Source organism: Hylobates moloch, unplaced genomic scaffold, assembly GCF_009828535.3.
Source record: "Hylobates moloch isolate HMO894 unplaced genomic scaffold, HMol_V3 SCAFFOLD_2, whole genome shotgun sequence".
NCBI lineage: Eukaryota > Metazoa > Chordata > Mammalia > Primates > Hylobatidae > Hylobates > Hylobates moloch.
Genome location: NW_026652277.1, coordinates 102,392,483 through 102,417,087, shown reverse-complemented (window position 1 = coordinate 102,417,087; position 24,605 = coordinate 102,392,483). Strand labels below are relative to the sequence as shown.

Here is a 24,605-nt window from a genome sequence, read left to right as displayed (position 1 = left end):
AGAAGTGATGAGGGTCACAGAGAAAGGCCTATTACACTCCACAGCAGAGAGAAATTTCGGCTGAGGAGGTCAAGGGAGGCTTTGTAAGAGGAGTGCTATTTGAGCTGCGTCTAGAAAGATGGAGAGAGTGAAAAGCTGGGATGATGAGGGGAAAGGCAATATCTGCAGCAGGACCACATGAGCAAGGTAAAGAGGGAATGTCCTGGAAAGCAAATATTAAATAGTTCACATAGCCTACTATGAAAGCACATACAAGGAAACAATAAGGAATGAGGTTGGAAAGACAGGCAGGGGCCAGCCTGAGAGAGCCTTGAAAATCAGGGTAAGTGGTCAAGACTTAATTCTCTAGGCAACACAGAGTCACCAAAAACCCTTAAAAAGAGACGTGGTGTGATTAAAGCTATGTATAATCTTATAGTAGATTAAAATGAATTGGCCAGGGAAAAAGGGGTTGCTGCTACGGTCTAGAATGAACCCTACTGGTGGATGGACCAACAGAAACATAAGTCTTTTCTGGTAATACTTATTTAAGCAACCTAGGAATCTCTGATTCTCTTTTGCTAGTTGTTAATACATGTTAGGCTAATTTTATAGTAATTCCAGTGTGTAACAGATGGATAGTATACAGACTGATTTTAAGAGTTATAGATCATTAAGAAAAAATTTTTATCTTTTGCTTTATTTTTTTAACTTAGCTGCTTGATTTCAAAATGTTTCTGAAATGTTTTATATCTATAATTTTTATTAACAATGGAATAATTTATGAACTTTTTTATTACATTCAATCTTCACCCAATTCATTAAAAACTGGGAAATCCAATATAAATTTTGCATTTTGCAATGTGTTTCACAAAAGTATGTTTATTGTCTAATACATTTTAATCGGAAGGCTTCATAGTTTGCAAAATAGTTTGTAAACAGAAAATCAGAGATTAGAAAGACCTTGGGGAATCCATTAAATTCAATCTCCTCCATGTACAGAGGCCTAAGGAGAATAGACAGTTTATTCAAGGTCATAGAATTAGTAACTGGTTTTGTCTGAATTAAAATTCAGGCCTTCTGACTAGATCATTAGTTGCTCTGAAATCTGTTTTAAGAGATTGTATGCAAAATCATACTGATAATGATATCTCCATTATAAATTTTATTTCTAGAGATAAACTTGGCTACAAAGCTTATAAAAACATAGCTGTATTATTTTATGCAAAAATAATCTAATATGCTATAATAAAATCTTGGCATTTTCTATGCCTCACTTCAAGTTGTCAGTTATCAATACATTTATTAGATTTCAATGTGCACAAAATAGGGTAATCTTTTTAAAGTCTGAGTTTCTTCATCTGTGAAATGGAGATAATAGTGTTAGGTCATAGGGTTGCTACAGGAAAAGTAAATAAAAATGAATGTAAAAAAAGAGTTGTCCTGTGAAATCTAAACAATATGTTTCTAAAGAGTCAAGAAAAGCAAGTCAACTTAAAAAAAAAAGGGTGGAAATCACAGAAGGAGAGGGAGGAAGATCCTATTGCTTTGCATATATCAAGTTCCTTTTCTACTTTAAGGAATCCAAGCTGGAAATTGCTGATGTTCTATTATGGGTATAGTTTATAAAAGAAAGATAAAATCAAATTCCAAACACTAAACAATACTCAAAAGACCTTGCCCTAACTAATAATTGGCATTTAAATGTCTTAAGATATAATATTTAAGGTATGTGCATATCGTTAATGAATCCTCATTTTAATTAATTTTTTAAAATTATACTTAAAGTTCTGGAGTACATGTACAGAACATGCAGGTTTGTTACATAGGTATACACATGCCATGGTGGTTTGCTGCGCCCATCAACCTGTTATCTACATCAGGTACTTCTACTAATGCTATCCCTCCCCTAGCACCACCCCCCAAAACAGGCCCTGGTGTGTGATATTTCCCTCCCTGTGTCCATGTGTTCTCATTGTTCAACTCCCACTTATGAGTGAGAACATGCAGTGTCTGGTTTCTGTTCTTGTGTTAGTTTGCTGAGAATGAGGGTTTCCAGCTTCATCCATGTCCCTGCAAAGGACATGAACTCATCCTTTTTTATGGCTGCATAGTATTCCATGGTGTATATGTGCCACATTTTCTTTACCCAGTCTATCACTGATGGGCATTTGGGTTGGTTCCAAGTCTTTGCTATTGTGAACAATGCCACAATAAACATACATGTGCATGTGTCTTTCTAGTAGCGTGATTTATAATCCTTTGGGTACAACCCAATAATGGGATTTGCTGGGTCAAATGATATTTCTGGTTCTAGATCCTTGAGGAATCGCCACACTGTTTTACACAATGGTTGAACTAATTTACACTCCCACCAACAGTGTAAAAGCATATCTATTTCTCCACATCCTCTCCAGCATCTGTTGTTTCCTGACTTTTTAATGATCATCATTCTAACTGGCATGAGATGGTATCTCATTGTGGTTTTGATTTGCATTTCTCTGATGACCAGTGATGATGAGCATTTTTTCATATGTTTATTGGCCACATAAATGTCTTCTTTTGTGAAGTGTCTGTTCATATCCTTCGCCCACTTTTTGATGGGGTTGTTTTTTTCTTGTAAACTTGTTTAAGTCCTTTGTAGATTCTGGATATTAGCCCTTTGTCAGATAGATAGACTGCAAAAATTTTCTCCCATTCTGTAGGTTGCCTGTTCACTCTGATGATAGTTTCTTTTGCCGTGCAAAAGCTCTTTAGTTTAATTAGATCTCATTTATCAATTTTGGCTTTTGTTGCCGTTGCTTTTGGTGTTTTAGTCATGAAGGCTTTGTCTATGCCTACGTCCTGAATGGTTTTGTCTAGGTTTTCTTCGAGGGTTTTTAAGGTTTTAGGTCTTATGTTTAAGTCTTTAATCCAGCATGAGTTAATTTTTGTATAAGGTGTAAGGAAGGTGTCCAGTTTCAGTTTTCTGCATATGGCTAGCCAGTTTTTTCAAAACTATTTATTAAATAGAGAATCTTTTCCCCATTGATTGTTTTTGTCAGGTTTGTCAACAATCAGATGGTTGTAGATGTGTGGCATGATTTCTGAGGTCTCTGTTCTGTTCCATTGGTCTATATATTTGTTTTGGTACCAGTACCATGTTATTGTGGTTACTGTAGCCTTGTAGTATAGTTTGAAGTCAGGTAGTGTGATGCCTCTAGCTTTATTTTTTTTTTTTTTATTTTTTTTTTTTTTTGCTTAGGATTGTCTTGGCTATGTGGGCTCTTTCTTGGTTCCATATGAAATTTAAAGTAGTTTTTTCTAATTCTGTGTAGAAAGTCAATGGTAGCTTGATGGGGACAGCATTGAATCTGTAAATTACTTTGGGCATTACGGCCATTTTCACAATACTGATTCTTCCTATCCATGAGCATGGAATGTTTTCCCATTTGTTTGTGTCCTCTCTTATTTCCTTGAGCAATGGTTTGTAGTTCTCCTTCAAGAGGTCCTTCACATCCCTTGGAAGTTGTATTGCTAGGTATTTTATTCTCCTTGTAGCAGTTGTGAATGGAAGTTCACTCATGATTTGGGTCTCTATTAGTGGTGTATAGGAATGCTTGTGATTTTGCACATAGATTTTGTCTCCTGAGACTTTGCTGAAGTTGCTGATAAGCTTATGAAGTTTTTGGGCTGAGATAACGGGGTTTTCTAAATATAAAATCACGTCATCTGCAAACAGAGACAATTTGACTCCCTCTCTTCCTATTTCAATACCCTTTATTTCTTTCTCTTGCCTGATTGCCCTGGCCAGAACTTCCAATGTTGTGTTGAATAGGAGTGGTGAGAGAGGGCATCCTTGTCTTGTGCCGGTTTTCAAAGGGAATGCTTCCAGTTTTTGCCCATTCAGTATGATATTGGCTATGGGTTTGTCAAAAAATAGCTCTTACTATTTTGAGATATGTTCCATCAATACCTAGTTTATTGAGAGTTTTTAGCATGAAGGGATGCTGAATTTTGTTGAAGGTCTTTTCTGCATCTATTGAGATAATCATGTGGTTTTTGTCACTGGTTCTGTTTATGCACTGGATTATGTTTATTGATTTGTGTATGTTGAACCAGCCTTGCATCCCAGGGATAAAGCTGACTTAATCATGGTAGATAAGCTTTTTGATGTGCTGCTGGATTCAGTTTGCCAGTATTTTATTGAGGATTTTTCGTGTCGATGTTCACCAGGGATATTGGCCAGCAATTTTCTTTTTTTGTTGTGTCTCTGCCAGGTCTTGGAATCAGGATGATGCTGGCCTCATAAAATGAGTTAGAGAGGATTCCCTGTTTTTCTATTGTTTAGAATAGTTTCAGAAAGAATGGTACCAGCTCTGCTTTGTACCTCTGGTGGAATTTGTCTGTGAATCTGTCTGGTTCTGGGCTTTTTTTTTGGTTAATAGGCTATTACTGCCTCAATTTCACAACTTGTTATTGGTCTATTCAGGGATTTGACTTCTTCCTGGTTTAGTCTTGGGAGGGTGTATGTGTCCAGAAATGTATCCATTTCTTCTAAACTTTCTAGTTTATTTGCGTAGAGGTGTTCATAGTATTCTCTGATGGTAGTTTGTATTTCTGTGGGATCAGTAGTGATATCCCCTTTATCATTTTTTATTGCATCTATTTGATTCTTCTCTCTTTTCTTCTTTGTTAGTCTGGCTAGCAGTCTGTTTTTTTGATCTTTTCAAAAAACCAGCTCCTGGATCCATTGATTTTTTGAAGGGTTTTTTGTGTCTCCATCTCCGTCAGTTCTGCTCAGATCTTAGTTATTTCTTGCCTTCTGCTAGCTTTGGAATTTGTGTGCTCTTGCTTCTCTAGTTCTTTTAATTGTGATGTTAGGGTGTCAATTATAGATCTTTCCTGCTTTCTCTTGTGGGCATTTAGGGCTATAAATTTCCCTCTAAATACTGCTTTAGCTATGTCCCAGAGATTCTGGTACGTTGTGTTTTTGTTCTCAGTGCTTTCAAGAACTTATTTATTTCTGCCTTAATTTTATTATTTACCCTGCAGTCATTCAGGAGCAGATTGTTCAGTTTCCATGTAGTTGTGTGGTTTTGAGTGAATTTCTTAATCTTGAGTTCTAATTTGATTGCACTGTGGTCTGAGAGACTGTTAAGATTTCCATTCTTTTGCATATGCTGAGGAGTGTTTTACTTCTAATTATGTGGTCAATTTTAGAATAAGTGCAATGTGGTGCTGAGAAGAAAGTATATTCTGTTGATTTGGGGTGGAGAGTTCTGTAGATGTCTGTCTATTAGGTCCACTTGGTCCAGAGCTGAGTTGAAGTCCAGAATATCCTTGTTAATTTTCTGTCTCGTTGACCTAATATTGACAGTGGGGTGTTAAAGTCTCCCACTATTATTGTGCGGGAGTCTACGTCTCTTTGTACATCTCTGAGAACTCGCTTTATGAATCTGGGCACTCCTGTATTGGGTGTATATATAGAGGATAGTTAGCTCTTCATTTTGCATTGATCCCTTTACCATTATGTAATGCCCTTTTCTCTTTTGATCTTTGTTGGTTTTAAGTCTGTTTTATCAGAGACTAGGATTGCAATCCCTGCCTTTTTAATTTTTTTAATTTTTAATTTTTTGCTTTCTATTTGCTTGGTAAATATTCCTCCATCCCTTTATTTTGAGCCTATGTGTGTCTTTGCCTGTGAGATGGTCTCCTGAATACAGCACACCGATGGGTCTTGACTCTTCATCCAATTTGCTAGTCTGTGTCTTTTAATTGGGGCATTTAGCCCCTTTATATTTCAAGTTAATATTGTTATGTGTGAATCTGACCCTGTCCTTATGATGCTAGCTGGTTATTTTGCCCGTTAGTTGATGCAATTTCTTCATAGTGTCGATAGTCTTTAGAATTTGATATGTTTTTGCAGTTGCTGGTACCGGTTGTTCCTTTCCATGTTTAGTGCTTCCTTTAGGAGCTCTTGTAAGGCAGGCCTGGTGGTGACAAAATCTCTCAGCATTTGCTTGTCTGTAAAGGATTTTATTTCTCCTTCACTTATGAAGGTTAGTTTGGCTGGATATGAAATTCTGGCTTGAAAATTCTTTTCTTTAAGAATGTTGTATATTGGCTGCCACTCTATTCTGGCTTGTAGGGTTTCTGCAGAGAGATCCGCTGTTAGTCTGATGGGTTTCCCTTTGTGGGTAACCTGACCTTTCTCTCTGGCTGCCCTTAACATTTTTTCCTTCATTTCAACATTGGTGAATCTGACAATTATGTGTCTTGGGGTTGTTCTTCTCAAGGAGTATCTTTGTGGTGTTCTCTGCATTTCCTGAATTTGAATGTTGGCCTGTCTTGCTAAGTTGGGGAAGTTCTCCTGGATAATATCCTGAAGCGTTTTCTAACTTGGTTCCATTCTCCCGGTCACTTTCGGGTACACCAATCAAACATAGGTTTGGTCTTTTCACATAGTCCCATATTTCTTGGAGGCTTTGTTCATTGCTTTTCATTATTTTTTCTCTAATCTTGTCTTCTTGCTTTATTTCATTAAGTTAATCTTCAATCTCTGATATCTGTTCTTCTGCTTGATCAATTCGGCTGTGGATACTTGTGTATGCTTCATGAAGTTCTCTTGCTGTGTTATTCAGTTCCATCAGGTCATTTATGTTCTTCTCTAAACTGGTTATTCTAGTTAGCATTTCCTCTAACTTTTTTTCAAGGTTCTTAGCTTCCTTGCATTGGGTTAGAACATGCTCCTTTAGCTCAGATGAGGTTGTTATTACCCACCTTCTGAAGCCTACTTCTGGCAATTTGTCAAACTCATTCTCCATCCAGTTTTGTTCCCTTGCTGGTGGGGAGTTGTGATCCTTTGGAGGAGAAGAGATATTCTGGTTTTTGGAATTTTCAGCCTTTTTGCGCTGGCTTCTCCCCATCTTCGTGGATTTATCTACCTTTGGTCTTTGATGTTGGTGAACTTTGCATGGGGTTTCTGAGTGGATGTCCTTTTTATTGATGTTGAGGGTATTCCTTTCTGTTTGTTAATTTTCCTTCTGACAGTCAGACCCCTCTGCTGCAGGTCTGCTGGAGTTTGTTGGAGGACCACTCCAGACCCTGTTTGCCTGTGTATCACCAGTGGAGGCTACAGAACAGCAAAGATTGCTCCCTGTTCCTTCCTCTGGAAGCTTCGTCCCAGAGGGCCACCCACCAGATGACAGCCGGAGCTCTCCTGTGTGAGGTGTCTGTCAGCCCCTGCTGGGAGGTGTCTCCCAGTCAGGAGACATGGCGGTCAACGACCCACTTGAGGAGGCAGTCCCTTAACAGAGCTTGAATGCTATGCTGGGAGATCTGCTGCTCTCTTTAGAGCTGGCAGGCAGGAACGTTTAAGTCTGCTGAAGCTGCACCCACAGCTGCCCCTTCCCCCATGTGCTCCATCCCAGGGAGATGGGGATTTTATCTATAAGCCCCTGACTGGGGCTGCTGCCTTTTTTTCAGAGATAATTAATCTTTTTTTATTAACCACTAAAACAGTGCCAAGGGCCTTGAAGTGAGGATTTGTGCCATGGCTCTGTGATGCTGTTTCTCCTTTTTCTTGATCTGCAATTGTCCTTAACTCATTTTGTGACACTCTTTGTGATCTACTAAGTTGCTTGATAGCAAAATGAAATTATGAAGTTTCCTTTTTATCAAATTCTATTTTCTTCTAGGATGGGTTCTTTGTGTTCTGAGTGTTTCTTTCACTTGCATTTTTAAAGGAAGTGCATATGGCTGTTTCCTTTTGTCTTGTTTAGGAAAATAAACTTGGGGGTTTTTTTGTATGTGGGGGGAAGGGGAAGAGCATAAACTAAACAGAATGGAAATCTTACTTTAAAATTAAATTAGGAAAAGGAACAGAGAAATAGAGGTATCCACATCTAAATCCTCCATTTATTTCTTCTCAAGTCAGCAGCTATTTCCTTTACTCTGTTTGGAAATATTAAGTGAGCATTTTCATGACTTTGTCTACTGTGACTCTTTTGTTTCTTTCCTTGCCTGTTTTCTTTTTTGGTTACTATTGGTGATGTTTTTCTTTGTGGTTGATGATTTTAAAAATTATGTTTTGTGCATTATTTTATGTATTGAGATAGGAAAATTCTCTGAAGTATTTGCATTCTACCACACTAGCTTGGTCCTAGTGTTTCAGATCCAAAGTCCTGTAAAGGATCTGAAACAAATTCAGGAGTCTAGAGGAAGGTGGGTGAAGTGGAGGCCTTTAGAGGATACATTATAAATTTTAGATTTCATCTTAAGAGAAATAGGAAGTCATTGAAGGTTTTAAAAAGCAGGTTCCTGAAATGATCAGATTCCTCTATTTTAATGGTCACTCCAGCAGCTGTGTGGAGGAGAAAGAATTGGAATGGGGCATGTGTAGATGCTGGGAAATGAGTAAGGAAGCTATTGCAGTGATCCAAGTGAGATGATGGTGGCTTCTAGTCCAGCATTCTAACTGATATCCATAATGATGACCCTGAGTTATTATAAAAGGGCTTAATTGTATCACATATATCCTGTTTAAGACTGCAGGAAAATGTGTGATAGGTTTTAATCAGATTTCTCTAGAGATTTATATGGTGGGGAAAAATTATGCTCAGCCATTTGGAAAATAAGTATACACAGTTACTCAGTGTCCAAAGAGGTCTACCTCTGAAAACGTTATTTTCTATTAAAATTCTGTGGTGGCCGGGCACGGTGGCTCATGCCTGTAATCCCAGCACTTTCGGAGGCTGAGGCGGGTGGATCACGAGGTCAGGAGATCAAGACCATCCTGGCTAACACGGTGAAACCCCGTCTCTACTAAAAATACAAAAAATTAGCTGGGCGAGGTGGCGGGCGCCTGTAGTCCTAGCTACTCGGGAGGCTGAGGCAGGAGAATGGTGTGAACCTGGGAGGCAGAGCCTGTAGTAGGCTGAGGTAGCATCACTGCACTCCAGCCTGGGCGAAAGAGCGAGACTCTGTCTCAACAAAAAAAAAAAAAAAAATTCTGTGGTTAATCTACACATGACCTAGTGTTTTCATTTATACATGCAACATGCAGAAAGTAACGAATATACTATTAGTATAAAATTATTTTAAACATTGACCCTAAAATTACAGAGGAAAACAGGTTTCAAGCAGGCCAGCTTCAACATCTACTAAATGAATCTCTCTCAAACATTTGCTTGGAATCAGCAAATTCTGCAGACAATAACCTTCACACAAACATAGGTCTCATATTCTGCCACTGCAAATGTAGATTTTGAAGGAATGAAAGCAATATTATTTTACCTATGGGATATTTGGGTTTTAATCAAGAGGTTTTGCAATGACAGCTTATAATGAGGCAGCTGGTATTACCAAAAAAGCCATATGGAACTATCAGAGTGCTGCTGCAAATGGTATCAATTCACTGGTTTATTTTCAAAACTTCCATTTAAGTGAGTTTGATCACAGAGGCCTCGGGAAAATAAACATAGGATTTCATTTGGGGGAGGGGTAGGATGGCAGAAACCTGACAATAAAAATAGATTCTATTTTCAAATTAAATTAGAAAAAATAATAAATGGGATATTCACATCTGAAAGTCCACGGTGAGAGATCTAGTGAATACAGCCTTTTTATTTTGTTGATTTAAATGTGGTTTAAGTTAGACTATTTTTATATGTGAGGGGATTTAGATATATGTCTTTCCAAAATCTTCATTAATCTAAAGCAAGTTTTAAAAATTGGCGATAGTGGCAATACTCAGAATAATCAATAGGAGAGATAATACAAAAGCAGATTTGAGAACTAAAAAACCACTCCTTACTTTTTGGTGATTATGCCACAAACTCAATGTTTAAATCTAACTTTCATATCTTATTTTTATAAAAAGTAAAGAGGTTGGATAATAGACCTCACTTGTGAAAATTCTGAGGCCTCTGAATTAAAAGCGTACACAAATGATTAAAGAACAATAGGAAATTAAAACTCTCAAGCGGAGCAACCAAATTAAAGAATGCAGTCTTCAAGACAGTGAGTCATAGAAACCTGGCGTTGCCAAACATGGCTTATCTGGTGAGATTCCTATTGTGATAAAACTAATGAGATTTTGTTGTTGCTTACTATTTTCCTGATGTTTACTCCCTGAAGTTTTGTTTTAAAAAAAAGCTTTTAAATAAGAATAATACTTTCAAAAGTTAGGTATAGAAGAATGAGGACAGGACCCACAACAGACTGGGGCTGTAGCTCCAGATCTTCCATTAACCAATTACAGCACGTAAGGCAAGTTAGAGTCCCTACATGTTTACCATGCTATGAAGATAAACAGGAAAATGCCAATTACCTCTGCTGTCATTATCACAGATTTAGTACCACATATCATAGAATAGTACAGTCATGGTTAGGCTCACAAGCTTTAGATGAGTTAGACAGCTTGAATTTAAATCTAAGTTCTATCCCCTATAAGTAGTGTGACCCGACACAGATTGTTTAACTTCTCTAAGTTTTATTCATAGACAGGGAACTATACATATAGTATCTTGCTGTAATGTCAATCAAAAGAGCTAATGCGTTCAAACATTTTAGTGCTGTGCCTGGTATACGTTAAGGCAGGGGTTCCCAACCCAGTCCGCGGCCTGTTAGGAATGGGGCCTCAGAGCACGAGGTGAGCAGTGCGTGAGTGAGTGGAGCTTCATCTGTATTTACAGCCACTCCCCATCACTTGCATCACTGCCTGAGTTCCACCTCCTGTCAGATCAGCAGTGGCCTTAGATTCTCGTGGGGGTGTGAACCCTATTGTGAACCCTGCATGCAAGGGATCTAGGTTGCATGCTTCTCGTGATTATCTAATGTGCCCTCCCACCAGCCCCTGTTTAACCATGGAAAAATTGTCTTCCATGAAACTGGTCCCTGGTGCCAAAAAGGTTGGGGACCGCTGCATTAAGGGTTCCATAGATATTGGCTGGCATCTATTATTATTTTAATTATTATTGGTAATATAAAATATCTTTATCCTATGAGATTATTTTATCAAGTAAGAAATTCTGCAATTATATAACCATAATCGAAAAACTACTTTGTAACAACCAAATAAAAAACATAAAAATAATTGTAAAACTTTAGCATGGTAGCTGATGATGATTTCAACAAATGCAACTTCTTTTTTGGGAGGGTCATGGATCTTTAATAAATACCATGGACTCCGGAAAAATACACATATGTACTTAGAGACAAAATGTTTCAAGAAGTACAAGGATCTCCAAAGTCCGTTCTTGGATGTCTTTCCCAGCTTAGAAATCCAGGCTCAGGATCAGTGGATGCAAACTAGGGGCTAGAGGGCTGAACTGGACTTGGAGATGTGTTTTGTTGGCCTGCAGAGGGCCTCACAATTTGTCAATGTGAATGCCTCGAATAGGGCAAACATGTTTAGTGCACCACAATTCTGCCATACTCTGTGGTAGTAATCTCAGGCAGCTTCACGGTTTTGGGCTATATGCCCAATCTCTGTAGGCCTCTGAGTTTGTGACATTGGCTTTACACACTTCAAAATCTATTCTGTGCCAGACTGGGTCATTCCACTCTCACTCTAATAATCAAGCAGGCTTTTTTGTAACCAGGGAAGCTGGCAAGATAAAAACCAAACACATTTCCCTGACTCGTGTATAGTTAGGGGTCCACATGCAATCTAGGTTTTGCCATGCAGATAAATATGAGACTTGGGAAGTGGATTAGAGTAACATCAGGTGGCAGCCACAAGTACAAGGATCAGATTTTCTGCATGGAAGATGGCAAAAGCCTTGGTTCTTCTAGGCAGCTGTGGCAAAGGTTCCAGATCTAGTCTAGAGGTTGGCAAATCAAGGCCCGTGGGTCAAACTGGGTCTACTACCTAATTTTATAAATAAAGTTCTATTGGATCAACAGTCATGCCTGTTCATTTGCATAGTTTCTACGGCTGCTTTCGCACTGCAACAGTAGAGTTGAGCAGCTGTGACGCAGACCATATGGACCATGAAGCCTAAAATTTTTACACTCTGGCTCTTTACAGAGAAACTTTATTGACCCTTGGCCTCATCCCTAGATATGGAGTGGTGGGTGACAGCTGTAGTAGAGATTTTCTCATGATGTAGCTTCTCCTAGTTACAAAATATTCCTGGTTCTGCAGCATCCAAGCTTAGTTGTCTGGTTGTTCAATAAATGCTATAAGTTACTTAATACCATGCAATCCCCTTTTCTGCTGAAAATAGCTAGAGTGGTTTCCATTGCTGCAACTAAAAACCCTGAATGTGACACAGTAACAAAAGACAAATAATTAGGATATAAAGTTAAAAAAAAATACTTACATTGTGTATCATCTCAAAGTATTTTTGACAGGCTACCTGGTAATGTGTCCCCTTTACTAAATCCAAAATCTAAATGAATGAGGAAAAAGAGAAATAAAAATTAGAAATTAAGTTTTCTTCTAAACCACTGTAGCTCACAGTTGGCCTCTTCGTAATCTTCATTCCAGACAGGAAATGCAATAAATCATGTAGCATGTTGTACTTCTGCAGCCTGGACACTGTGATAATTCTGACATTATACAGTAGTGGTTTAGGTCAGCATTAAACCACAGATGACAAGAGATAGTGATCTTTCTGACCTACCAACTGTGCATTTCAATAACTTTACCTCAACAACAAGATGAAAATGGATCCTGGCATGATGACTTTGAGAGTTATTGTCAGAACATCACATTGCAACATCTCTCCCAAAACTGTAGATAGAAATCTAGTAATCTCATGGTTGGTGCATGAAGCAATCAAGTATGCTATTTAGATATTTATTTTCCACATTAATGGTTTATAAAGATACAGCATAAAACACTGCTGGGTGCCCATCAGGAAAGTTTAATGTAAACCCTTTTGGACAAGTATCTGTGAAGAGGGAATGCTTGTACCTTCAGTCAGATTTGTCCTTTTTGAAATGAAGTTATTTCTAGCAAAGCTCAGCAGAACATGAGAGTGAATAGTCTATTCTGAACACCTGTTAGGAACATCATCCTATCTTTTGTAAATACAATTTGCTTTCCAATTCTACTTCATGTAATCTCTTCAGAGCGGTGCAAACTCCCATCCTTATCAGCAGACAGCAATGTCAGTTGAAATTTGTAAAGTTTCATTGCCTCCCCCAAGCCCCCAAATAAACATATATTTGGCCTATTTATCAAACGCAGTAAAATGCTGGAATTAAGAGATAACCTCAAATGAATGGAAACATAATTCTGGAGAAATATTAATTTCTATTCCTTTTTTATTTTTTAAAAGGCTGACCTTCCTGTCACAAAAAGAAATGAACATGGGGTCTCAAATTCTTGCTATCCTCATTATTGAATATAGCTTAACGTCATTTGACAGATATACAAAAAAATTACAGTTACAGAACAGGCATTATACAATACTGACAAGAATGTGCTTCAAGAATTATTTTTCTCTGATTGTCTTATAGATTACATTTCTGAATTTCGTGTCACCTTTTATTAAATCATATATGAAAGACCTGTGTAAATGCCAGCCAACCACAGAGGCCAGGTTTCTGCCGGCCTGCCTATCTGGCCTGTCTACTTTTCTTGAATTAATAGAGCAAAAAATGAAAAATCAATTTAAAATGACACTTGCTTCATTTTTAAATTTATTCTGCAAGTTTTCCAAGTAACGCTAACACTGAGTTCATGCTGTCTGATGCTCTTACACACAGATTTTCAAATTGTGATGAGATAAACTTGCAAATAATTACTGACAAACATCTATAATAATATATTAATATCTGAATTAGAATTTTGGAGAAGTAAAGACTTCAAACATAAATTTAAGCTTTAGATGATCTCATAAATTACCAAGAGGAAATGGATTCACAGAAATAAAAAAGCTCAACCATATAAAAAGTAAATATGTAACATGATAAACATACATACAATCTAGCATGTATATGTTTGGGAAACATGCTATGAAGAAATAAACAATATTAACAAAAAATTTAGTTGGGTAATCCACACGTGTAAAAAACTTACTAAAGAAAACTGAGATAAAAGCCACAGAATGTGAGAAAAACATATGTATTGCAAATTTTAGGTTCAATTTTTAGGGTCCATAAAAAAATTAAATTAATCACACTGCAATCTTCCCCTGACCTGACCCCACTCGCAGAGAGGGCTCTTCCTTAACAAAAATAATTTACTTTTATTTTTGTTTTATCTTATTAGGATGAATATTTAAAATCTGCTTGCAAATCTATAAACAAGCCATTCAACCATGGTCAGGATAGCTTAAAGAACTTTAATCATGTCCCAGCATATTTGAGATAAATGAAGGTTTCTGTAAATAAGTAAAGATGTGATGAGAAAAAAAAGGCAATAGAGGTTTTTGAGGTAAACAAGTATTATTGGTAGATACTTTTATCTTGATTTCAGAAATGAGGAAATATATTAAAATTGGAGTATCTTGTCTCCTGAGCACCAGTGAGGGCCATTAACCGCAGAAAGAATTTTAAAAATCACATGCAAACTAATAATCTTTCTTTTAAAGAAAGATAACTGACATGCTTTTAAAATTAACGTAGAAAACATAAAACATTACTCCAAAAAATCCAACTAATGAATATATAGTTTCATTTCAGATTATGATCTATATTACAGAGATACAGGAAAAGAAAAGATGGACCAAGGAATGAAGTTTGACTTTTTCTCTGAGTAAAATGGCGAGCTAATACAATATTCTATGTGCAGGACTAAAGTGAACTGACACTTACAGAGGGTTCATTTTTGCCTGCTGTGCTGGGAACAGATTGGAAAGGACAGAGGTAGAAACAGGGAGCTCATTACAGGAATTCAGGGAATAGATGGTAGATCCACGGACCAGGGTGGCAATATCAGTGGCGATGGTAAGTGGTCAGATTTGGAGACAGGAGCATTTCCCACTTAATGGCTATAAAATATTTCTAAAATCAGATGTTCTGCATGAAAATACTCAAGAGGAAGCTGCTCTCCAATGTCTTAAGGCATGAGATACTACTCAACCCCTTCCCCTGCCAACTGATTTCTTAAATAACTAGTTCTAAAACTCGGGAAAATGCCAATATGAAAAACAAACCTATCATATAAAATAAATGTAAAATACCCAAAATATCACGTAGTAGCCACTAAACAATATGATTAACAAACAGATATTTTTGTGTAGAAACAGGAGTACGATACTTCATGTCTCTTAGAGTTAGGACATCTTAGATGCACACTTTGCTGACTTCAAAATCTTCCCAAGTGATTCTGATGTTCTAGCATTTGTATATGGAGTGCAACCTGAGATTTTTTCTGCACTTTGTTTTGTTAAATTTTTCCAATATGAACATCACCACTAAGCACTGTATTAATATATTCTGCAGGTAACTCTATTTTGATGTTGATACTTATTAGTATCAAGCGGGAGGTTTGCTTGAGTCGGGGAGGTCGAGGCTGCAGTGAGTCCTGACCATGCCACTGCACTCCAGCCTGGGTGACAGAATGAGACCCTGTCTTAAAAAAAAAAAATCTTCACATCTTGCTGAGGGGGTTGGATGAGTCCAAGGCAGGAAATACAAACTAAAAATCAGGTGAAGGAAATGAAGAATTAAGGTATGACCAAGAAACTAAAATTCAGCTTATGATATAGGATCAAAATTACAAACCTGGCAAACACCAAAATCCAAGAACAGATGCCTAAGGTACACTGTGTGAAACAGAATTTAGGGTCAAATTTCCACAAGATACTTATACACCATCGAGTACTATGCAACAAAAAAGAACAAAATCATGTCCTTTATGGCAACACAGATGCAGCTGAAGGCCATTATCCTAAACAAATTAATGCAGGAAAAAAAATCAAATACCACATGTTCTCACTCAAAGTGGGAGCTAAACATCGGTTATACACGGACACAAAAAAGGCAAAAACAAACACTGGGGATTCTAAAATTGGGGGGAGGGAGACAAGGGTTGAAAAACCACCTATCAGGTACTATGTTCACTACTTGGGCAATGGGATCATTAGAAGCCCAAGCCTCAGCATCATGCAATATACTCATATAATAAACCTGCACATGTGCCCCCCTAAATCTAAAATAAAAATTTTAAAAAACGTATTAAGAAAAAACTAAAATAGTCCACAAAGTAATGAAGATGTTGTTAGGCAAGAGTACTTTTTGCCTGTGTTTGTTTCTGCAGCATAGCTTCTGAAAGCCCAGACCTCCATCCTCGCAAGCTGGTCTTGGCTCCTAAAAAGATAGCTTCCCGAGATGGCCAGCCAGGACTGCCCCAGAGTGAGGGTCAGAAATAGAATAGGTCAGGAAAACACATACTACATAGAGGTGGAAACCCATCAAGAGGAAGAAATATAATGAAGAGACAAAAAACAAGAATAGGAAGAAAAATGTGGAAAGCCAGAGAAAGGGGATAAGTAAATGGAGTCCATGGCTTGCTATTTATGTGGCTTGTAAGCATCAAAGTCTAACCCACAGCTCACAAAAGATGTTTCAATGAGCATTGACACTAACTCTCCAGTTTTCATGTTCCATTCTGAAAGAACCAGAGCACCTTATGAGGTCCTCTTGCATATTGCAATAATACCAAAGAACAGTTTTCCAAAGGTCAGAGGAAACCAAATCAAGGGTCCATTCTGATGCTGGGGCCAGAAGTTTCCTAATTCTGTTTTAGAAAAATATCAAACATTTTGAACAATCATATCAAAGACATTTAAAAACACAATTTTTATTTGAAGAAAAAACTCCTATAAAGATCTAAGAATATTATACAAATGGCAGTATGACTTAGTTTTTAACGCCAGTATTTCCAGATAAAGTACAAAATGTCAAGTGTAACAATCCACTTACTGTTCTAGTCTAGTTCATCAGTAATCAAAAGGCTAAGAAAAAGTGAGTAGTGGACGGGCACGGTGGCTCACGCCTGTAATCCCAGCACTTTGGGAGTCCAAGGCAGGCAGATCATGAGGTCAGGAGTTCAAGACCAGCCTGGCCAACATGGTGAAACCCCATGTCTACTAAAAATGCAAAAATTAGCTGGGCATGGTGGTGCGTGTCTGTAATCCCAATTACTCAGGAGGCTGAGGCAGGAGAATTGCTTGAACCCAGGATGTGGAGGTTACAGTGAGCCGAGATTGCGACACTGCACTCCAGCCTGGGTGACAGAGCAAGACTCCGTCTCAAAAAAAAAAAAAAAAAAAAGAAAGAAAGAAAGAAAAAGTGAGTAGTAGTGACATCAAACTACAATATTTTGGTAATTTGTATTTTTAAACTCTACATATTTTTAATTTTTTTTTTTTTTTTTGAGACAGAGTCTCACACTGTCACCCAGGCTGGAGGGCAGTGGTGCAATCTCGGCTCATTACAACCTCCACCTCCCGGATTCTAGTGATTCTCCTGCCTCAGCTCTCAAGTAGCCAGGATTACAGACGCGCACCATGACACCCAGCTAATTTCTGAATTTTTAATAGAGATGGGGTTTTGCCATGTTGCCCAGACTGTTCTCAAACTCCTGGCCTCAAGCAACCCACCAGCCTCGGTCTCCAAAAGTGCTAGGATTAGAGGTGTGAGCCACCATGCCTGGCCTCTCTTTATTTTTAACTATTCTCTATCAGTTGAATAAAGTCCACCAGTAAGAATATTACAGTTTTTAAAAATAGGCTGGGTGTGTGGCTCACACCTGTAATCCCAGCACTTTGGGAGGCCAGGGCAGGTGGATTGCTTAAGTCCAGGAGTTCAAGACTTAGGCAACACAGCCTAGGCAACACAGAGAAACCCTGCCTCTAATAAAAATACAAAAAATTAGCCAGGCATAGTGGCACATGCCTGTAGTCCCAGCTACTTGGGGGGCTGAGGCGGGAGGTTCACTTGAGTCGGGGAGGTTGAGGCTGCAGTGAGTCCTGACCATGCCACTGCACTCCAGCCTGGGTGACAGAATGAGACCCTGTCTTAAAAAAAAAAAAAAAAAAAGCAATGCAGTTTTCATTTTCACAAAAAGTTCATATTTGTATTTGCTAAGTTTGCTAAAAGCATTAATTATACTTCATCTACTATTTCATCCTCAAGGTGAATTACTGATTTTTTTTTTTTTTCTGTAAGAGAATTCTAGTAAAGCACCTCACCAAAGACATCCTTGCAGCTGAGGAGCAAAAAGCAACTAAGGTGATATTTTTCTGATTTAATCAGTGATAGATCATAGCCAGTTGATGGAACATAGATGATACAGAACACTGGTGGGAAATGCTATAGGTATGTCTATTTATAACACATACATATGCAAAAATAGAACTCTCTTCTTTTTATACACACACAACATTTTATAACTTTAGGCCACACTTCCTTCCCTCTTGCTAATACTCTAATATTTCCAGCCAGCTGCAAATTTCTCACTCTCTTTTGCTTCAATGCCTGCCAATGAGGTTCAGATGATTACCTGGCAGCAGAATGCAGCCACCTGCCCATCTTTGGCTTTGGTGAGCAGAGCGCTGTACAGCTAGGTATGCTGCACTCACCAATTAGATATGTGGCTAATCTAATTCAAGGTCATGTTTTGTCTTATTTAAAAGTGATAACAAGCTTGCTTCTTCCTAAAAAGCTCAACCTTTCAACACTAGACTAGGCTGATATTTTTCCACTCCATTTCTAACCTTCCCATATTTCAAAGGTGAAAGAAAAACGTGGTGGAGATGCCAAGTCTTGCACATTTTTGAACATACGACTTTGCTCCCATTTCTCACACACTCAGCACTGCCTTGCTGTGACCTTCACTTACTGGCAGATCAGGGCCAAGTTTCCCTCTCTTGAAGATGTACTTTCATTTGTTTAAAACATTATATGTCAATAATTTTTCTGACTCTTTATTATCTATAAACAAAGTTATCTGAGTCAATTCTACCTCCAAATGTCATTAAAATCTACCCCTTTCTCTCCATTTTTGAACCCTTCATCATTCTCTTTTTTATTGGAAAGCTTCTTGATTTATATTTTCTTCACTCAAGACAGCTGCCACATTGCCACCAGAGTACCTTTTCTAAAAGCCAAATCTAATCCTGGCATGGCTGGGGCACAAACTTTTCATCATGACTCAAAGGCTCCTACCCTGTCCTACCTGGCCACTGGATCCTCATACTCTGGTCCAGCTTCTCCTACAATGTGCTCTTTGGAACTTCAGCTCACAAAATCCTAGTGATGATCGGGGGGTTCCCTGTCTAATAACTTGTTTAACTGGCTTTAATCCACAATTACCTAAGTTTCTTTATGGCAGAACTTAATAGGGTAACGTTTCTCAAACTAATTTGTCCCCAGAATCCATTTTTCATAGATCTCTCAGGACTAGGGTTCCTCAAAACACACCAAACAACCTTATTTAAATTAATAGAGTCACCTCCACAGGTCTCATTCTTCTCTCTTATCCTGCCATAGTTTTATTTCACTACACTTACGTGTTTATCTGTGATATATGGTTTGGCTCTATCCTCACCCAAATCTCATCTTGAACTGTAGCTCCCATAATTCCCACGTGTCATGGGAGGGACCTGGTGGGAGATCACTGAATCATGTGGGCGGTTTCCCCCATACTGTTCTCATGGTAGTGAATAAGTCTCACGAGATCTGATGATGGTTTTGTAGGGGAAACCCCTTTCACTTGTATCTCATTCTCTCTCTTGTCTGCTGCTATGTAAGACATGCCTCTCACCTTCCACCATGATTGTGAGGCCTCCTACGCCACATGGAACTGTGAGTCCATTAAACCTTTTTTTCTTTATAAAGTACCAAGTCTTGGGTATGTCTTTATCAGCAGCATGAAAACAGACTAATACAGTCTGTCTCCCCTACTGGAATATCAGCTCCATGAAGATAGAAGTCTCACTAGTTTTAGTCATCATTATATTCCCAATGTCTTGAACAGTAAATGGAATACAATCATCACGCAATTATTATTTGGTGATGTTGAATGAATGCTGCTCCTTTTGCCTAATCTGCCTTACATCAGGCACAGGGGAAACTCCTACTCAACTTTCAAAAGCAATTAAAATGTCACTTCCTATATGAAGCATTCTCTTCTGTTCCCTCTTCAACAGAAGATCTTTCCCCTCTGGCACTTTGAATATATTTTTATAAAAGCATTTAGCATACTGTATAATAGTTAATTATTAAAGCACTTATCATAATCTATTGTAGTTAGGTACCAATAAAAGGATTATTGAGACACAATTTAAACTGCTACCCAAAATACTGATTTTCTTAGTGCACATTAATACCAACATTTTGGATTAAAGGATTTAAGCTCTTAGGAAACATTAACAACTAGGTAAACTTAGAAAGCAAGGAGGGAAGGAAGAAGAGAGGAAAGATAATGAGGGGGAAGGGAGGACAAACGAGAAGACACATGTAAAGCCTGCTTAGAGATACGGAGAAATGTATTGTCAAACCTCAGTTCCATGGTTCAGTTACTAATTATTACTGTGCTTTGAGTATTCTATTTTTTGGCCTAACATAAAAGCAAGCCACTTCAGAATCACTATGTTCTATGATCTTTATGAAAATAATGAAAGATATTTATACTGATTATATAATTACTTTAGAAGATTATGCTTATTAAAAGATGTATCATGTACTGATTTAATAATTACTTTAGATTATGTTTATTAAAAGATGTATCATATCTCCTAGACATGCTATTGAAAACAGAAGCTAATGTTAAAATCTGTCACTTAAGAAGTAAAAATAATCATAAAAATTCAGAGATAGAAACTTTAACAAGAAATACATTGCAAATTGATGGTGAACACCACCAAGAAGAATGAAATGACTTAAAGCTACCCAGTCTAAAAATCTAAACTACTTGCTTTATGAAATACATTTACTTAACTTTCTGGGTACCTTAAGCTTGCTTCTTCAAAAGAAGCCGGGATGCCTCTGGGAGTATACTCCCTAAAACTGATCAAGAAATAGAACTAAGTTAGAATAGTTTTATGACTATAGGTAGTTAGGTTTGATTTTACAAACATATCCTAAGTGACAGTATCATATGTGACTGAATAAAATTCTTCCATAGGTATCAGTAATTTTTCATGTAATGAATACATAATAAATATAGAAAGATGTGTAACTATATAAACAGAGTATTAAATTTTAAGAAAGGATGTTTTCCATTTGAATGCAATTTTAATGAATATAAGTTTTAATTAACAGGCTTAGCTAACAATGACATATGTTACTTGGCTTTCAAAGTCATTTTTCTTTGAACCACCTTGAACATTAAATCTTCAAGCAACCATTTATCTTCAGCCTATAAGAAAGAAAGGATATACACAGAAATCAAGTATTAAAGCCAAAAGTACAACCATGGCCTGGCAACACCAATTCTAATGCTCAACTTCCCATCTTTTCCTTAATGCAGTTCTGAGTTTTACCAAGAACATTACACATTTGCAACTACAACACGAAGAAAAGCAAAGCTAAGTGCAGCAATCAAACTACTGTTCTCAAAAATCAGAAGAGATACTCCTGAAGATGAAATAGATACAAAAGCTGCCCTTAAAAGCAGTTACTTTCCATAAAGTAATAGACAGACTGAATACTATCATCCACTGGTAAGTCCCCCTTACCTAAGAAAATCATAGGAGTTTTTAGGTAGCTCAGATTTATAGGAACATTAAGTAAAGAGTCATTGAAATTTATCTTTGTCATAAAATCTTCTTGACAAAGAGTTACTTTTAAGTCTTTTAAACTGTCCCTTTTGAAAGATTTCTTCATTAAAAGGCATTTGCCAGTTTTAGATTTAATATGGTCACTAACTTCTTGAGAAGTTTTGACTGTGAAAAACAGAGGTTAACCAACCTCTCAAGAAGCAGTAAGAGCATACATTTTTTCATATTTCATGGTTTTAATTCACTCAAGTTTCTTAGAAGCACCAATTAGATTTGTTTTAAAAATCATTAATAGTTCAGTGAAAATTCTAAAACACATTTCCTTCCTCTATTAAAAAAACTAAAATGAGAAATAAAAAGAGTTTTAAAAACATTAGTGCAGAAATACATTTGTAAATAATGTATCATTTCAATCAAAATCTTGAAAAATGAATAGCCTTATGTATACTTACTTATGGGCCAACATGTAAAAGTAAGTATTGGTTGTAATAGGCCTAACACAAGTGTACAGCAGAAGCAAACATTAAAATACACTGTAGAAACAGAACCTAATCACTCGAATACTCAACATTCTCAAGTGCTCGATAAAAGCAGTGCTCTCAACAGAAATATGACATATCTGTAATTTTAGATTTTCTATAACCACAATTAAAACAGTAAAAATAAGCAATTACTTTCAGTAATATATTTTATTCAAAGCAATATATCAAAAATATTGTCATTTCAAAATGTAATCAATATAAAAATATTACTGAGATATTTTGTAATGCTTTTTTTCGATACTATAATTCTGTGAAACTTGGTGTACATTTTACTACAGCCAGTGGTATACTGGAGCTAATGCAAACTGGCTGTAATCCCAGCTACTTGGGAGGCTTAGGCAGGAGAAAAGAACAGCTACCCCTGCTTGCTTTCGGTGTCCATTTGCATGAAATGCCTTTTTCCACACCTTTAAGTTTATGTGAGTACTTATGTGTTAGGTGAGTCTCCTGAAGGCAGCAGATTGTTGGTTGGTGAGTTCTTATGCATCCTGCAGTCCTGTACCTTTTAAGTGGAGCATTTAGGCCATTTACATTCAATGTTAGCATTGAAATGTGAGGTACCTTTGCATTCATTATGCTCTTGGTTGCCTGCATACTTTGGTTTTTTGTTTTTGTTTTTTAACTTGTATTTTTATTTTACAGGTCCTGTGAGATTTATGCTTTAAAGATATTGTTTTGATGTGTTTCCTGGATTTGTTTCAAGATTTAGAGCTCCTTTTAGCAGTTCTTTTAGTGGTGGCTTAGTAATGGCGAATTCTCTCAGCATTTGTCTGAAAACGACTGTATCTTTCCTTCATATGTGGTGCTTAGTTTCACTGGATACAAAATTCTTGGCTGATGTTTGTTTTGTTTGAGGAGGCTGTAGATAGGGCCCCAATCCCTTCTAGCTTGTAGGGTTTCTGCTGAGAAATCTGTTGTTAATCTGTTAGGTTTTCCTTTATAGGCTACCTGGTGCTTCTGTCTCACAGCTCTTAAGATTCATTCCTTCATCTTAACTTTGGATAACCCGATGACAATGTGCCTAGGCGAAGATCTTTTTGTAATGAATTTCTTGGGTGTTCTTTGTCCTTTTTTTTTTTGAGATGGAGTCTCACTCTGTCACCCGAGTTAGAGTGCAGTGGCATGATCTCGGCTCACTGCAACCTCAGCCTCCCAGGTTCAAGCGGTTCTCCTGCCTCAGCCTCCTGAGTAGCTGGGACTACAGGCGTGTGCCACCACGCCCAGCTAATTTTTTGCATTTTTAGTAGATACGGGGTTTCACTGTGTTAGCCAGGATAGTCTCGATCTCCTGACCTTGTGATCCGCCTGCCTCAGCCTCCCAAAGTGCTGGGATTACAGGTGTGAGCCACCGTGCCTGGCCCTGTGCTTCTTATATTTGCATGTCTAGGTCTCTAGCAAGGCTGGGGAAGTTTTCCTCAATTATTCCCCCAAATATGTTTTCCAAGCTTTTAGAATTGTCTTCTTCCTCAGGAATACTGATTATTCTTAGGTTTGGTAGTTTAACATAATCCCAAACTTCTTGGAGGCTTTGTTCATATTTTCTTATTCTTTTTGCTTTGTCTTTGTTGGATTGGGTTAATTCAAACACCTTGTCTTCAAGCTCTGAATTTCTTTTTTCTACTTGTTCAATTCTGTTGCTGAGACTTTCCAGAGCATTTTGCATTTCTAAAAGTGTATCCAAAGTTTCCTGAATTTTGTATTGTTTTTTTCTTTTAGCTATCTATTTCATTGAATATTTCTCTCTTCACTCTCTGTATCATTTTTTGAATTTCCTTGCATTGGGCTTTGCCTTTTCCTAGTTCTCCCTCATTAGCTTAATAACTAACCTACTGAATTCCTTTTCAGTTATATCAGGGATTTCTTTTTGGTTTGGATCTATTGCTGGTGAACTAGTATGCTTTTGGGGGGTTGTTGATGAGCCTTGTTTTGTCATATTACCAGGATTGGTTTTCTGGTTCCATCCCATTTGGGTAGGCTCTGTCAGAGGGAAGGTCTAGGGCTGAATGCTGTTGTTCAGTTTCTAGTGCACAGGATGTTCCCTTGATGTAGTACTCTCCCCTTTTCCTGTGGTTGTGGCTTTCTGTGAGCCAAACTGCAATGATTGTTGTCTCTCTTCTGGGTTTAACCATCCAGTGAGTCTACCTGGCACCATGCTAGTACTGGGGGTTTCTGCATAGTCCTGTGATGTGAACCGTCTATCGGTCTCTCAACCACGGATACCAACGCCTGTTCCGTTGGAGGTGGCGGAAGGTGCAATGAACTCCATGAGGGTTCTTAGTTTTGGTGATTTAATGCTCTATTTTTGTGCTGGTTGGCCTCCTGCCAAGAGGTGGTGCTTTCCAGAGAGCATCAGCAGCAGTAGTGCAGAGGGATTGGCAGTGGGTGGGGCCCTAGAATTCCCAAGATTATATGTCCTTTG

At 37.7% G+C, this 24,605-nt stretch overlaps 1 protein-coding gene across 1 annotated transcript in view; it reads right to left on the bottom strand.

The window, feature by feature from the left end:
• Positions 1–24,605, bottom strand: part of LOC116476701 (DNA primase large subunit) — a gene marked incomplete at its 5' end in the record, with an annotated part of 45,684 nt that overhangs the window by 3,303 nt on the left and 17,776 nt on the right. The window contains one exon of the mRNA XM_032166959.2: positions 12,288–12,356. Within this exon, the coding sequence (XP_032022850.2) occupies positions 12,288–12,356 (69 nt within the window). The remainder of the gene's footprint in view (positions 1–12,287; positions 12,357–24,605) is intronic.